The 16,161-nt window shown below is 40.5% G+C and overlaps 1 protein-coding gene across 4 annotated transcripts in view; it reads right to left on the reverse strand.

The window, feature by feature from the left end:
- Positions 1-2,280: 2,280 nt before the first annotated feature.
- Positions 2,281-16,161, reverse strand: part of LOC126162853 (phospholipid transfer protein C2CD2L) — a 585,870-nt gene continuing 571,989 nt past the window's right edge. For all 4 annotated transcript variants that reach the window (XM_049919629.1, XM_049919628.1, XM_049919627.1 and 1 more), the window contains one exon: positions 2,281-4,685. In XM_049919629.1, coding sequence (XP_049775586.1) covers positions 4,622-4,685 — 64 coding nt within the window. In that variant the 3' untranslated portion in view covers positions 2,281-4,621. The remainder of the gene's footprint in view (positions 4,686-16,161) is intronic.

Genomic DNA, 16,161 nt, shown 5'->3' on the forward strand with positions numbered 1-16,161 from the left:
TGTACATAAATGCGAAATATTTTATATAGCAACAAATTTCACCTATTTACTAACCAAAAACTTTTACTTTTCCATTTTGGGCCAAAATCCAAGCTTCCTCATTATACTCTGGCTCTTGTGCTGGGGTTCGTATTTGTCAGTTCCCAATATTTCATTTATTACCACCTACACAATGTTCAACTGCATAAATGTTATGTATTTTGCCAAGTGACATGATCCAGAGAACTGTAGCCAAGAAAATGTGTGCCTATAAATAGACTGTCACATCAATCAAACCTTGGAAAATTTTCACATCATGTCGTAGGACACAGCAATGTAAAAGGCAAGATTTCTATTCTTAGCAAAGCACTAAGTTGCATGTACACATCAACCACTATCTCCACAAACTCTTCCTTGTGGCTGGAACCCTCATCAACATTGAGAACATCTCCACACTGATGTTGGTGGACCTTTTTGGGGTAGTTGTGATAAATCCATACCCCCATTTCTCATATGTGGTCAAGCAACAGCATACCACCATGAAAGCCATCTCTATGACTTTATGTAAGATCTTCCCCATTCAGGATATATTCTGAAGACTAATTATGGGCCACAAGTTGTGGAAACAGTTTCTAAACACTTCTAGACACACATTGGCATCAAACATCTAACCATTCCCCTATTTCAAGCCAAATCAAGTGGCAGTTTGGAGAGATCTGCGCACACTTTTAAAAGTCCCAATGCTTATAAAAAAATTGTGTAAGGACACTTCTGAAAGAGCTTTACATAATTTTCTAACTACATATGGTGCTATTCCTACCCATGGTTGCAGTGTGGCTGAGCTGCTTCATTGTCACCATGATTGGACGCTCCTTGAGTTACTGATTGGATGCCCCAACAGAATGAGAGTGCTCCAATGGAGTGAGAGGAGAACAATACCACACTGTACCAACATCAGAATCGGCTGCACTTGTGTCATCAGGGTTGCCTACTCTCACCAAACTATTCTAAGAACCATCATGATCCCCAGGACAGCCAACTGCCTTCAGGGACTTCTGATAGGCCCACCTGACATATCATTCAAAGACAATGCCCATGCCAGCATCACCACTGCCTCTTCCACAGTGACACCAGCTTCCCCACATCAGACTGAGCCAGTTCAAGGGGGGGGGGGGGGGGGGGGGATAATTTAGTCACCTTGCCTAGACGTGTAAACTACATAACTGATCTGAGTAATTGCTGCAACATCCAGCTGGGACACTGCAGCTGCCTAGCATTAGGTTTGTGGCAGTGTACTGCCTGAGCCAGTGGTTGTGTCTGATAAAAAGTTAGAAGCAGACAACTCTGTGTTTATCTATGCCAGTGTTTCACAATGATCTCAGTTTGCCTTTTAGAATAAAATCTGCATTTAAAAAAAAATTATGACTAGTTTGCTTTATGGATTTTATCTATATCCATTGCCACAAGAATCTTCCTTGGACTTGGACTGTAATAAGTTTTCTTTTCATGTCTTGCCTGCTTTAGCATACAGTATAAATACCTGCTTTCTGGTATATTATGTGATAATTATTTCATTTTTTGTGTCAAGTTTGCTGTGAAATTAAATATTAAGTGCTGTCTATAAAAGTTATTTTTTACAGAACAGAAAGACTTCAGTGTCTGAAGTCACCTTGTGGACAGATCCGCAAGTTAACATACTGAACCTAATTTTTTTTTTTTTAAAGCAGGTAGTAGTTGTTTGTATAAATCTTGTATGACACTGATAATAACAGTGTTTGTGATTATAAGTAATTATTAACTGAATCTTGAAGTTTGCAGCTTTATAGAGCAATTCAAGGTAATGTACCGTACAGAAAAACCCCTCTGCCAAAGCAGCTAACTAGCTATCCTAGTACATAATTACCCTAACAATCAGCTATTGTATTCTGAAACTAGAATTCTTTATGCAGAAGATCCTGTTACTGCAACTAAAGGAAAGTTTTGGCAATTCCACTTTTGATTGGACCTGAAACCATGTGTATGGAACTGTGGAGAGGTTGAACAGCTAGAGGTCCTCAGAAAGTTAAGGAGACACTTAAACCTAGTTCCCATTTGGATCACAGAAGGCACTAAACTAACTGAGAACTAGGATATCACAGTGCACAAAAATAATTAAAAATGGGTTACATTAAACGAAATTATATTTTTTACTTTCTTGGAATGCAGGATCCCAAATGCTCCCTGCTCTGATGGAGATAAAACCAAAAAAGGAAGGAAATAATAAACTGAATGTGTTTTAATACACTAAATGAAAAACATAAGTTTTTAGCAAACAGTTTAATATTAAAATTGTATTGCATTAATAAATCTGTACACATTAAAATATATTTCCATCAAAATAACTGATGGAAACTCAATAGAATCATACATAAAGCAACACTTGCATTTATAACAATTTATGATACATACTATTTCACAAATACAGGAAAATTAAAATTTCAAAGCCACCATAAGCATTTTGCACTGGTCAGTGGCAGGAAAGTCCATGGTTTCAGCAAATACCTTATTTACGGTACCATGGTCCCTTACAAATCATATAAATATATATTACTGCCAACACCAAAGAGGCAAGCACTGGTAAACGTTCCGATAATCAGTGTATGTAGTCTACGTCCATTAGAATTGAAAAACTTTCAAAAGACAGTTTGAAATAATTGCTTTATGGTTATCACATTAAGTCATTTCCAGCAAAGTGAAGCAAACAGAAGTACATAATGGCTTCTTATAAAAACGAAAATAATCAATCTTGACATAATAATTTATGTTGGATAGATAAAAGACGGTTATAAGGCAAGCTTTTGGAGCCAGTGGCTCCTTCTTCAGGCAGTGGGTTGAAGGGGAAGGAAGAGTGGTGAAGGAAAAGGACTGGAGATGACTTGAAAAAAGAGGTAGATTACAGGAAGTCACCCGGGTCTGCAGGTCAGAGGCAATTTAATGCACATGATGAGAAGGAAGGACTCGACCAGTCTTTTTCCTTCACCCTTCATCCTTCCCCTTCAACCCCACTGCCTGAAGAAGGAGCCAGTGGTTCCGAGAGCTTGCCTAATTACAACAATTTTTTATGTGTGTTTTCTACTGCTGCTTGGTGAGTAGATTTTTTATCTATACAATTAAATTAAAATGGCTTCTTAGTTTTACAAATAACTTGGTGTAATTAAAAATGAATGTAGTCCCTCAAATACATTTTTCAGAGATGCATTTGTTCTTTAAGAGAGATGTTTAATGGTACTGATTTAAGTATAACAGATCTTAAACAGAGTTTTATTTTAGGAATGTGAACACAAATAGAAACTACAGGACATTTCAGTTTCACTGGAATGAAGAAGAAAACTTATCTCAAAATGGACAGCAAGAGTCTGAAGAAGCCTAAATGCCTGCATATAATTTAAAAGGCTTAGTGGTCACTGTTTGAGAAAAATGAACCACACTACAAACAAGACATTCACAGATAACTGCACATATGTTATTTAATACCTTACTGTTTACAGTTCCAATATATACATGCAGGTAAGATAAATTGTGCACTTAAAAGCAACAAACATTTATTTCAATGTCTCTGAGTAGGCAATATATGCTGCAGTTATCTTTGCTGTTTAAAGAATTTGAATTTAATGGAGTTCCTCATCCATTAAATTTAAATCAGTAATATTTACAATGATGCATTGCTACAACAAAATAAAATTAAAAATCTGTGTGAAGATGAATAAAACATTTAAATTACTTGAGAAATTAATGTGATGCTGAGGATGCAAATGAGTACAAACACAAAACAAGAGTGAACAAATTGTTACATTCTCATTTATGTATAAAATGAAGATGGTGGTGGGGTGGTGGTGAACAAACACATCAGTTCAGCAGTTCGCAGTTTCAAATACTGCATTTCGAATAGATGTTAGTAAGTACATAAAAATAAGCATTTACTACAACATTTTAAAAGCCCTCCCAAAACTGGTTTAAAATAATTACATTGTTTATAAGAGTAGGAACCCCACATTTTGGATACCTCTCAGTTGCCTGCAGCTTCTTGGTAAATGTGTTAATGATCAAAACTATAAAAAGGTACATTTTTAACAAAAATTCTGCTTTCTATGTCAAATAAACTTGAAGTATCAAAACAAAAAAGGTACAAAGAGCATTTGAATATCTTAATTACTTTAGTTTTGTTACATTATAGAAATTTGTGTGTACAAAAGCAATGTTATATAACCTACTCCATGTCTTCTCAAGCATAAGTTTTCGGAAGTAATACAATATTTTCTTTTCATTTTTGTGTACAATTTATTAAAATACAGTAAAACTGTTATCAAGTCCTTTCAGTGAATATTTAAGGGCAAAATAGCATGTCAGGCAGTACAAGCAATATTTCATTCAAGCCAGCACATTTTCATGTTATTATTCACATAACAAAATAGAGTCTTTATGCAGCTATGAATAGCACCATGTACTTGTCACTATCAGATGCTGGAAAAATAATTATAAGACATTACTGTTCTTCTCTTAATAAATGAATGCTGTGCAAAAGTGAGTCATTTATCAAGATGTACTGGTTGTTTATAATACTCCAGCACATGACACAATGACGGCAGCGTAGGTTCCTCTATCTTCAGCTCCAGCCATTCTTCAGTTGGAAGACCCGCCTATCCATGTAGGGGCTCGAAAGGTATGCACTGCAAAGAAATTTAGTATTACGATCAAAGGTTGACATTAAATTGTTCCAATGATTTGTCTATTCATATCAACCCACATTAACTCATTAATGATAAGCAAACAAAGTACAGGAGTATTGAGTTGGTAGACATATAGAGATGAAAGTGTTGAAAAAACTAATAAAATGTCAGCTGAATATTTACTGTTGAGACGCCTCTCGCATGGTCTGCTGAAAACCAGTTACACCACTCAGATAATTTGAGAACTGGTATCTAAAAGTATGTTGATTTCAGGACAAACTGTACCTACATGAGGAGTTATGGTCTAGGGTGTGATTTTGTAAGACAGACAGAGCGCTCTGTGGTTATTCCACACACCATGACTGCAAATTTGTATGCCAATCTGGTGATTCAACCTGTGCTGCCATTCATGAACAGCACTCCATGGGGTATTTTCCAACAGGATAACATTCATCCACATATCACTGTTGTATCCCAACACCCTCTACATCGGTTATTAATGTACCAGCATTTCACATTTGCAATGGCTTATCTCACAATTACACTGACCTACGATGTTGCAATATTATTCACTTAAATATGTTACCTAGACAACTGTATTACAGAAATAATAAATGAAAAGCATCCAACAGGATAACACTCATCCACATATCGCTGTTGTATCCAAACACCCTTTACAGAGTATCAGCATGTTGCCTTGGCCTGCTCGATCATGTAGAACAAAAGCAAACTGGTGCTTTTCATTTATCATAATATTGTTCTACCAAGAACCAGTGGAAGATTCTGTTAACATGATATTCCAGAAATTTCATTACTCTAAATTACTTTTGGTATTGCAATTTCTTCTAACACTGTATTATAATATCTGTAAAGACTATTCTTGTTAATTTGGTAGTTCATAAAGCAGTCAACTTTAATCGTTCAGTTCAGAATGGAAGATTTAAAACTACTACATATAAATGAAAACCATGCAACAATTCTACATTAAAAAAAGAAAAAGAAATGTTAAACACTACACAATACTGCAAGAATTGGTAAGATAGTTAAAGGGATATGTCTTCCATAAACATTTCTTTCAAGTACAGAATCAAGTGATTCATGAACTGTGACATTGAACTGGCTACACTTTTACAACTCATGGTGTATAATTTGCCTTTATCTATACTGTATTATGAGTACAAGGGGCAACAGAACAAAAATTGACTGATGCATGAAAAAGGATACAGTGTCACAGTTCATATTGCACATGCGGTGAAATTATATGAACTAAAATGAATCCTTGAAAAGAAAACAGTTAATCTAAAATGTTGTCCATAACTTTGTTTATGCTGACTTTGTCAATATCAGAATTGTCCTTTATCAGACGTATGAACTTGGGTATTCAACTGTGTATGCCCAGTTCTCTTTCTTATACCCTGATATATGATGTGTATTGTACTCACGTGCTAAATTTTATTCTGCCACTGAAAGAGTTGAAAACAAGTAAGTCACCAGGTCTGGATGGAGTCTCAAATAAGTTTTACAGAGAGTCATATATGGTAGTGGCCCTTTACTTAGCTTGTATTTATCATGAATCTCTCACCCATCTCAAAGTTCCAAGCAACTGGAAAAAAGCGTAGATGACTCTTCTATATAAAAAGGATAAAAGAATGGACCCACAAAATTACCTGCCATTATTCTTAACTTGGTTTGATGCACAGTTCTTGAACATGTTCTCATTTTGAATGTAATAACTTTCTGTAAGGAGGAGGAGCTTCTGTCCACAAACCAACACAGTTTTAAAAAGCATCGCTCATGTGAAAATCAGCTTGCCCTTTTCTAACACGACATCCTGCGAACCATGGATAAAGGGCAACAGGCAGATTCCATATCCCTAGATTTCCAAAAAGTATTTGACACAGTGGCCCACTGAATACTGTTAACGAAGCTATGAGTATAATAATTAGGTTCCCTGATATGTAAGTGGCTTGTTGACTTCTTAAGTAACAGGATCCAGTATGCCATCCTCATTGGTGAGTATTCATCATGGAGAAAGGTATCATCAGGAGTGCCCCTGGGCACAAAATTATCTGACGGACAGGGTAAGCGGGAATTTGCACCTGTTTGATTATGATGTTGTGATGTATGAGAAGACATTGTAGTTGAGTGACTCAGGAGAATACAAGGTTACTTAGACACACTTTCTAGTTGATGTGATGAATGGCAGCTATATCTAAGTAAGTTAATGCAGACAAGAAGGAAAAACAATCCTTTAATACTCAAATACCATATTGGTAATGAGTTACTCGACACAGTTACATGAATTAAATATCTAGGTGAAACTTTGCAAAGCAATATAAAATGGAATGAGCATTTAAGGATTGTAGTAGAGAAGGTAAATGGTTGACTCTGATTTACTGGGAGAATTTTAGGAAAGTGTAGTTCATCTGAAAAGGAGAGAGTATCGAACACTAGCTTGCAGAAAGAGAGAGAAAGAGAGAGAGAGAGAGAGAGAGAGAGAGAGAGAGTGTGTGTGTGTGTGTGTGTGTGTGTGTGTGTGTGTGTGTGTGTGTGTGTGTGTGAAGAACAATAAAGTGTTACAACATGAAAAAGTTGATTTCACAAGTGTATACTCAAATGAAACTTCAAGGCAGGTTAAGGAACAATCAATAATCCCATTGCAGATGCAGCACAAGCTCAGATGAGGCAATAGGAGGAAAGGTAATTAGCGCTTTCCTTACCTCTGCCATGCACTTCAGAGTGGTTTACAGAGTATGGGTGGATGTAGATTAAAGGACGCATTCTGGCATTTTGCCTTAAACAGCTTATTGAAACTATTGAGAACCTACATCTGGATGGGGATTTGAGCCCTTTCCTCTTGAATATTAGTACAGTGCCCACCTCACTTATTTCAAGGCGGGTGAAAACATTGTACATAGCAGTGTTCCAAATACAACTCCATTTGCACTCCTTCTCTGTTGGTATTTTTGCCTTCTTTTCCATGAGGGACAATTATATGAAGGCTTGTTATCTGATTTCTATTATATGTGATCATCTTGCTTTCTCCATAAAGAAGATACAAAATGTAATAAAAGACGCAGGCAACAGTAGAGAGAACATGTCTAGGGTAGGTTCCTTTTCTGGTTATGTAAGAAATGAAATAAAATGAAGGCAGTGGAAAAGATATACAACATTCAAATGAAGCAAATGCGATAATAAGTCACACGTCTAGAGAAATAAGTTTGTAAATGATAGTGCTGAAGGAACGGTTTATAGTTAAGATTTATGAAAAATGTTGGAATATGGAAAGTTTTCAGTAATTGACCTAGGACCCTAATCAGAGCAACTGCTTTGTAGGGCATGATTAAAGAACTAGGTAGATAATCCTGTCTTGATATGCCAACCAAGACATGATTACATTACAAAGGCATGGGTTTTCAGATATCTAATGGAAGGTATGTCAAGCCTTGAGACAGGTTGACAAACCTGTTTAGAAAGAAAAGAGCTAACACTTGTGTGTTATGAGTGTCCTGGCATATTTATGAAGAGCCTTTGAATCAAAATTAATTAGAGGCACATTTTAAAGAAAGAACTGAAATGTTAGGAAGCATTGAAATGTAGTTCTTCAAACAATGGAAACTTCCTTAATATAACAGATAGCTGTAAAGATGACCTGTTGAGTTGCAGACAGGCACAACAAAAAGACACATGCAGCTATAGGCCAAAGCCTTCCTCAGCAAATAAAACATAAAACACATTCACACAAGCAAGCACACCTCATGTGCACTTGGCTGCCATCACCAGCAGCTCTGACTGGAATATGAGAGTCATGTGAACAGAAAATCTGGAATGGGGCAGGAAAGAGGGGTGGGGGGTAGCAGGGTACGGATATTGGGAGAGAAGAGTACTGTCCCATCCAAAAGTCCCTCATAACCTCCAGTCCCTGCTTAAAGCCTTAGGCCCTTCCCAGAACCCCTCTCCTGAATCCATTTCCCTACTCATTCTCATGGCACACTGTGCACCCACCTTCTATGTGCTTCCTGAAATTCACAAACCCAACACCCCTGGATGCCCCTTTGTAGGTGGTTATTGTGCCCCTCCCCCTCCCCATGGAAAGGATTTCAGCACTCATTGACCAACATCTCCAACCAATTACCCATAATGTAGCCTAAAACGTCAAAGACACCTACGACTTCCTTCACCTACTCTCCACCATCCCCACCCTTTCACCTCCTGGGTTCCTACTGGTCACAGCTGACTCCACTTCCCAATACACCAACATCCCGCATAAACTTGCTGCAATTGAACACTACCTCTCCCAGCATCCTTCAGACTGCAAACGCACTACCTCATTCACCTATCAAACTTTATCCTAACATGTAACTACTTCTCCTTTGAAGGGAAGGCATACAAACAAATCTGCAGAACAGCCATAGGCATGTGTATGGTGCTATCCTATGCCAACCTGTTTGTGGGCCCTGTTGAGGAAACTTCCCCTGCCTCCCAGAACCCCAGACTCTTGGCCTGATTCAGATTAATTGTTGATATCTTATGATCTGGAGTCAAGGCCAAGACATTCCATCCTTATTCCTTCACAACATCAACATCATCTCTCGCATCCACTTCACCTGGTCGTCCTCACCCAATGTGGCACCTTCGTAGATGTTGATCTCCTTCTCTCTGATAGCTCCATCCACACCTCTCTTCACATTAAACAGTACCAACATTTTGTGGCTGCCATCCTTTCCGCATCAAAAAGTCTCTCCCATACAGCCTCGCTACCCGTCAACAAAAAGTCCCTTTCCCAGTATACTGTAGGTCTCACCAAGGCCTTCACAGACAGGCAATACCCCTCAGAACTAATCAGCAAACAGACTTCCTGTGCCATTTCCCCACACAACCCCAATCCTCCCACCACTCATAAGAGCCAGCTACAAAAGTGTGCTCCCTTTGTCACCCAATATCATCCCAGACTGGAACAGCTGAACCGCTTCCTTTGTTGAGGTTCTGATTATCTCCCAATGTGCCCTGAAATGAGGGACATCCTATAACCAAGATTTTTCGCACACCTTCTAAAGTGGTGTTCTATTGCCCACACAATCCTCACAACATCCTAGTCAATCCTGATGCCACTTCCAATCTCAACCCCTTGCCACAGGAATGATATCCCCGTGGAAGAGTTAGATGCAAGACCTATCCAATCCAATCATCCAGCACAGGCTTATCTTATCCCATGAACGGCTGGGCCTGTGAAAGTAGCCATGTTGTGTACCAGGTTTCTGCAACCGTTACACAGCTTTTTATATTAGTATGACTACTAACCAGCTGTCCACCAGGATGAACGGTCACCCCCAAATTGTAGCTGAAAGCAAAGTAGACAGTCCTGTGGCACAACAAGCTGTGAAAAATGCTTGATTTCAATGGCTGCTTCACAACCCAGGCCATCTGGATTCTTCTCAGAATTTCACAGGTTGGAATTATCCTTACAATACATTCTCCGCCCCCAAAATTATCCTGGCCTCAACCTGCAGTATCCTACACATCCCACACCCTACACCCAACAGTGTCTGCCCTCTTGTCCTGTTACCTCCTCCCCTCTCACATTCCCTCATTGTCTTTGTGTGCCATCCTCTGCCAACGTACCTGATCATCCTTTACTCTTCCTTGCTTCCCTCATTTTCCGCTTCTCTCCTTTTCTGCTCTCCTTCTTTTCCTCTCCTCTCCCACTCTCCTCCTTTTTCACTACCGACCATCCACCCCCCCCCCCCTTTTTTTTTTAATTTTTCCCCAGTTTGGGTTCCAGAGAAATGAGGAATATGCGAGGAAACACTGACCCTATGTCTTATCTTAGAAGATAGGTTGAAGAAAGACAATTCTGTGTTCACAGCATTTGTAAGTTTAGTGAAAGCTTTTGACTATGTTGACTTGACTTTGAATTTTAAAGGCAGCAAGGATAAAATATAGGGAGTGAATGATTATTTACAACTTATATAGAAAGTATATAAGAATTGAAGGACATGAAAGAGAAGCTGTATTGACAAGGGAGTGAGATAGCATTGCAGCCTATCCCCCATGTTATTCAGTGAACAAGCAGTAAAGGAAACTAAGGAGAAATATGGAAAGGGAATTTAAGTTCAGACACAGCAAAGGACTTGGAAGACCACTTGAACAGAACAGACAACATCTTGAAAATGAGAATGAATATCAACAAATATCGAATATAGTAAAATTAAATTATGCAGTGTTGAAGGAATTAGATTAAAAATGATACACTAAAAGTAGTAGCTGACTTTTGGTAATTGGGCAGCAAAAGAACTGCTAGTGGTCAAAATAGAGAGGACACAAAATGCAGATTAGCAACAGCAAGAAAAGCATCTCTGAAGATGTGGATTTTTTTAACATATGATAGGAATTTCTGAAAAAGAGGAATTTATTAACACACAATATAACTTTTAAGTTTCAAGAACCCTTTTCTGAAGGTATTTGTCTGGAGTGTAGTCTTGAAGAGAAGTGAGATGTGGATGATAACTGGTTCAGAAAAGAAGAGAATGGAAGCTTTTGAAACACGGTGCTACAGAAGAATGCTGACGATTATATGGGTAAATTGAATAATGAATGGTGGTACTGAGTCAAAATGCAAAAACATTTATGGCGTACCTTGACCAAAATAAGGAATTAGTTGATAGGACACAACCTGAGGCATCAGTGTGTGTATGCACATGTCCGTGTCCTTGCGCACACGCATGCGTGCTTGTGTGTGCAGGGGTGGTTAAAAATTGCAAAGGGAGACTGAGGCTTTGAATACAAAATGGATGTAGTTCATAGTGGTTAGAGATGAAGAGGCTGGTACAGGACGACTGGTGTGGAGAACTGCACCAACACAGTCTTCAAACTGAAGACCACAATATCAACCTACCTTGATCTGCACAATAAACAGAGGACAATTCATCTCAATTACAATATATGCTGAATAAAGGAAATTTGGAGCATTTGCTGTAGGATTTGGTTCTAGGTTCACTTTTTTTTCATTGTTGCAATTAATGGTTTGCCAACGGTCTTACCACAATAATAACACCGGTTTCCGTCAGATCACTGAAGTTAATCACTGTTGGCCGGGCTAGCACTTGGATGGGTGACCATCCAGTCTGCTGAGTGCTGTTGGCAAACAGGGTGCACTCAGCCCTTGTGAGCCAAACTGAGGAGCTACTTGACAGAAGTAGTGGCTCCAAACTCGTAAACTGATGTACAGCCGGGAGAGCAGTGTGCTGACTATATGCCCCTCCATATCTGCATGCAATAATGCCTATTGGCAGCAGGTTGGTACCATTGGGCTTTCATGGCCCGCCTTGGCAGAGTTTAGTTTAATTAACAGTTTACAATCCCATGTATACAATTATAGCTGGTAGTGACTTCAATCTACCCCAAATATGTTGGCAAAAGTACATGTTTCCAAAGTGTAAATGGGTGCAATAACAAACTAGACCTCTTCGCAACAAATAATCCTGTTCAAATAGGGAGCAACATGATGGAAACAGGAATTAGTGACCACAAGGCCGTTGTAATGAGACCGAATACTGTAACATCAAAAACCACCCAAAATAAATGCAAAACATATTTATTTAAAAACTGGATGAAAATTTGCTTGACACCTCCGTTACAGACAGTCTCCACTGCTTCCAAAGTAACCGTGTAAGCATAAGAGTACATTTGGTTTAAATTCAGAGAAATAGTGTTCATGGGAATTCAGATTTTCACACTATAAAAATTAGTAAGAGACGGAATAGTTCCCCTATGGCACACCAAACAGGTTATGGTTCTGTTATAGAACAAACAAGTAAAGCATGCCAGATTTAAAAGAATGCAAAATCTCTATCATTTGTAAAATTTAGACTGGACTTCATTGTGAGATAGTTTCCACTCTATCTCGAAATCTGACAGAACATCTAAAGAGGTTCTGGTTGTTTGCAAAGCACACCAGCAGCAAGAAGCAGTGAATACCTACATCTTGTGATAGCAAAGGTAATGCTACTGATGACAGGGGCACTAATTCAGAGTTACTCAGTACGGTTTTTCAAAATTCCTTCACAAACTAACATGAATAATTTAGGAGTGCATACACTCAGTATAATGAAGCAACTTAAGTCACTCAATAAAGGCAAAGCTTCTGGTCCAAACAGTATATCAGTTAGGTTATTTTTGGAGTATGCTGATAAAATGGTTCCATATTTAGTAATCATATACAAGTACACACACACTCTATGAAAGATCTGTGCCCAAGGACTGGAAACTTACACAGATCACACTAATACATGAGAAAGAAAACAGATGGCACAACACTTAGAAAATCTACTAGAGAGACTACCATTAGTCCTCTTCTGGATTGTTGCTTTGTGATATGGAAGCCTTACCAGATGGGACTGATGGAGGACATCAAAAAAGTTCAAAGAAAGGCACCTTATTTTGTATATAACACAAAATAGGGGAGATAATGTCATGGATGTGAGAAGCAAGTTGGGGTGGCAACCACTACAACAAAGGTGTTTTTCAAGAAATTTCCATCACCAACTTTTCCTCTGAATGTGAAAATATTTTGTTGGCACCCACCTATATAGGAAGGAAAGGCTATAACAAAATCAGAATTCCCACTGAAAGACTTAGATGCTCTTTTTCCCATGTGGTATTCAAGAATGTGACGGCGAATAAATTGTCTGAAAGTGGTACTGTCAAAACTCTACCAATCACTTTACTGTGAACTGTAGAGTAATCATGTAGATAGATGTAGATGTAGAAGCTAATTCCATAGTGCATTATGCAGACAACACAACATTGCTTGACACACACCACAGAACTGCATAAGGCAAATCGGGGAAAATTTTGGGAATAATTAAAAACTATCATAAATTAAACTGGAGGGAACATATTGGAAAAGTCTGGAAGACAATAGTTCGCAATGTGCTACTTCTTGTGGAAACTAACAGATGTGGTCATAAATGAGAATCTAAAGATGTCATAATTTGGTCTTTATGAATCTCTTATGGCACAGTGATATGAGGACATTGGTGGTATGCCAGCAAAATTCAGAAAATTGATGTATATTATAAAAAAGTAATCAGAAAATGAGCAGAGTGTGTCATAAGCATGCTTCCACAGTCATAAACATACACTCCTGGAAATGGAAAAAACAACACATTGACACCGGTGTGTCAGACCCACCATACTTGCTCCGGACACTGCGAGAGGGCTGTACAAGCAATGATCACACGCACGGCACAGCGGACACACCAGGAACCGCGGTGTTGGCCGTCGAATGGCGCTAGCTGCGCAGCATTTGTGCACCGCCGCCGTCAATGTCAGCCAGTTTGCCGTGGCATACGGAGCTCCATCGCAGTCTTTAACACTGGTAGCATGCCGCGACAGCGTGGACGTGAACCATATGTGCAGTTGACGGACTTTGAGCGAGGGCGTATAGTGGGCATGCGGGAGGCCGGGTGGACATACCGCCGAATTGCTCAACATGTGGGGCGTGAGGTCTCCACAGTACATCGATGTTGTCGCCAGTGGTCGGCGGAAGGTGCACGTGCCCGTCGACCTGGGACCGGACCGCAGCGACGCACAGATGCACGCCAAGACCGTAGGATCCTACGGCACTACGTAGGGGACCGCACTGCCACTTCCCAGCAAATTAGGGACACTGTTGCTCCTGGGGTATCGGCGAGGACCATTCGCAACCGTCTCCATGAAGCTGGGCTACGGTCCCGCACACCGTTAGGCCGTCTTCCGCTCACGCCCCAACATCGTGCAGCCCGCCTCCAGTGGTGTCGCGACAGGCGTGAATGGAGGGACGAATGGAAACGTGTCGTCTTCAGCGATGAGAGTCGCTTCTGCCTTGGTGCCAATGATGGTCGTATGCATGTTTGGCGCCGTGCAGGTGAGCGCCACAATCAGGACTGCATACGACCGAGGCACACAGGGCCAACACCCGGCATCATGGTGTGGGGAGCGATCTCCTACACTGGCCGTACACCACTGGTGATCGTCGAGGGGACACTGAATAGTGCACGGTACATCCAATCCATCATCGAACCCATCGTTCTACCATTCCTAGACCGGCAAGGGAACTTGCTGTTCCAACAGGACAATGCACGTCCGCATGTATCCCGTGCCACCCAACGTGCTCTAGAAGGTGTAAGTCAACTACCCTGGCCAGCAAGATCTCCGGATCTGTCCCCCATTGAGCATGTTTGGGACTGGATGAAGCGTCGTCTCACGCGGTCTGCACGTCCAGCATGAACGCTGGTCCAACTGAGGCGCCAGGTGGAAGACGGCCTAACGGTGTGCGGGACCATAGCCCAGCTTCATGGAGACGGTTTCGAATGGTCCTCGCCGATACCCCAGGAGCAACAGTGTCCCTAATTTGCTGGGAAGTGGCGGTGCGGACCCCTACGGCACTGCGTAGGATCCTACGGTCTTGGCGTGCATCCGTGCGTCGCTGCGGTCCGGTCCCAGGTCGACGGGCACGTGCACCTTCCGCCGACCACTGGCGACAACATCGATGTACTGTGGAGACCTCACGCCCCACATGTTGAGCAATTCGGCGGTACGTCCACCCGGCCTCCCGCATGCCCACTATACGCCCTCGCTCAAAGTCCGTCAACTGCACATACGGTTCACGTCCACGCTGTCGCGGCATGCTACCAGTGTTAAAGACTGCGATGGAGCTCTGTATGCCATGGCAAACTGGCTGACACTGACGGCGGCGGTGCACAAATGCTGCGCAGCTAGCGCCATTCGACGGCCAACACCGCGGTTCCTGGTGTGTCCGCTGTGTCGTGCGTGTGATCATTGCTTGTACAGCCCTCTCGCAGTGTCCGGAGCAAGTAAGGTGGGTCTGACACACCGGTGTCAATGTGTTCTTTTTTCCATTTCCAGGAGTGTATATATATATATCAGAATTTTGTGCCGTCCTTGACCTAGCACATTTTTATTTAAGGCACCCACTTTATGGGGTAACATCATTTTTGAAATAACTAGCATTCATTTTGGTTTTGAAGAATGCTGATACAGAATTAGCAGTGAACTGTATCAATTCTTCTGCAAAAATACCCTTATTAACAACTGTGCAATGGTTAACAAAGAACAGTGAATCAAACTCGACAAATGCACTCCAGACAGCATGACATTTACTTTGAAAATAAGCAGTCCTGGCAAAGATCTGTGACTGCACCAAGTTGGGGTGTATAGTTAAATCAGTCGTAGTCAAGTAGCATTGTAGCAGGTTATGGAATTAGCAGATATGATTTTTATGTATGGACAAGCAAATTGAAACAGTGAAAATTTGGGCAGACAGAGTTGATGACTGGTTACTGTGCTCGTATCTGCTTACTTAGAACTTAAAAAAAATCAGCACTTAAGAAAATATAAGCACATGGAAAACCAAATCAGCTGTGTGATTGGACTCAAAGAGTAGCTAGCAAACAGAATGTAGCATTCCATTCTT

The sequence above is a fragment of the Schistocerca cancellata genome, chromosome 2, assembly GCF_023864275.1.
Source record: "Schistocerca cancellata isolate TAMUIC-IGC-003103 chromosome 2, iqSchCanc2.1, whole genome shotgun sequence".
Classification (NCBI taxonomy): Eukaryota; Metazoa; Arthropoda; class Insecta; order Orthoptera; family Acrididae; genus Schistocerca; species Schistocerca cancellata.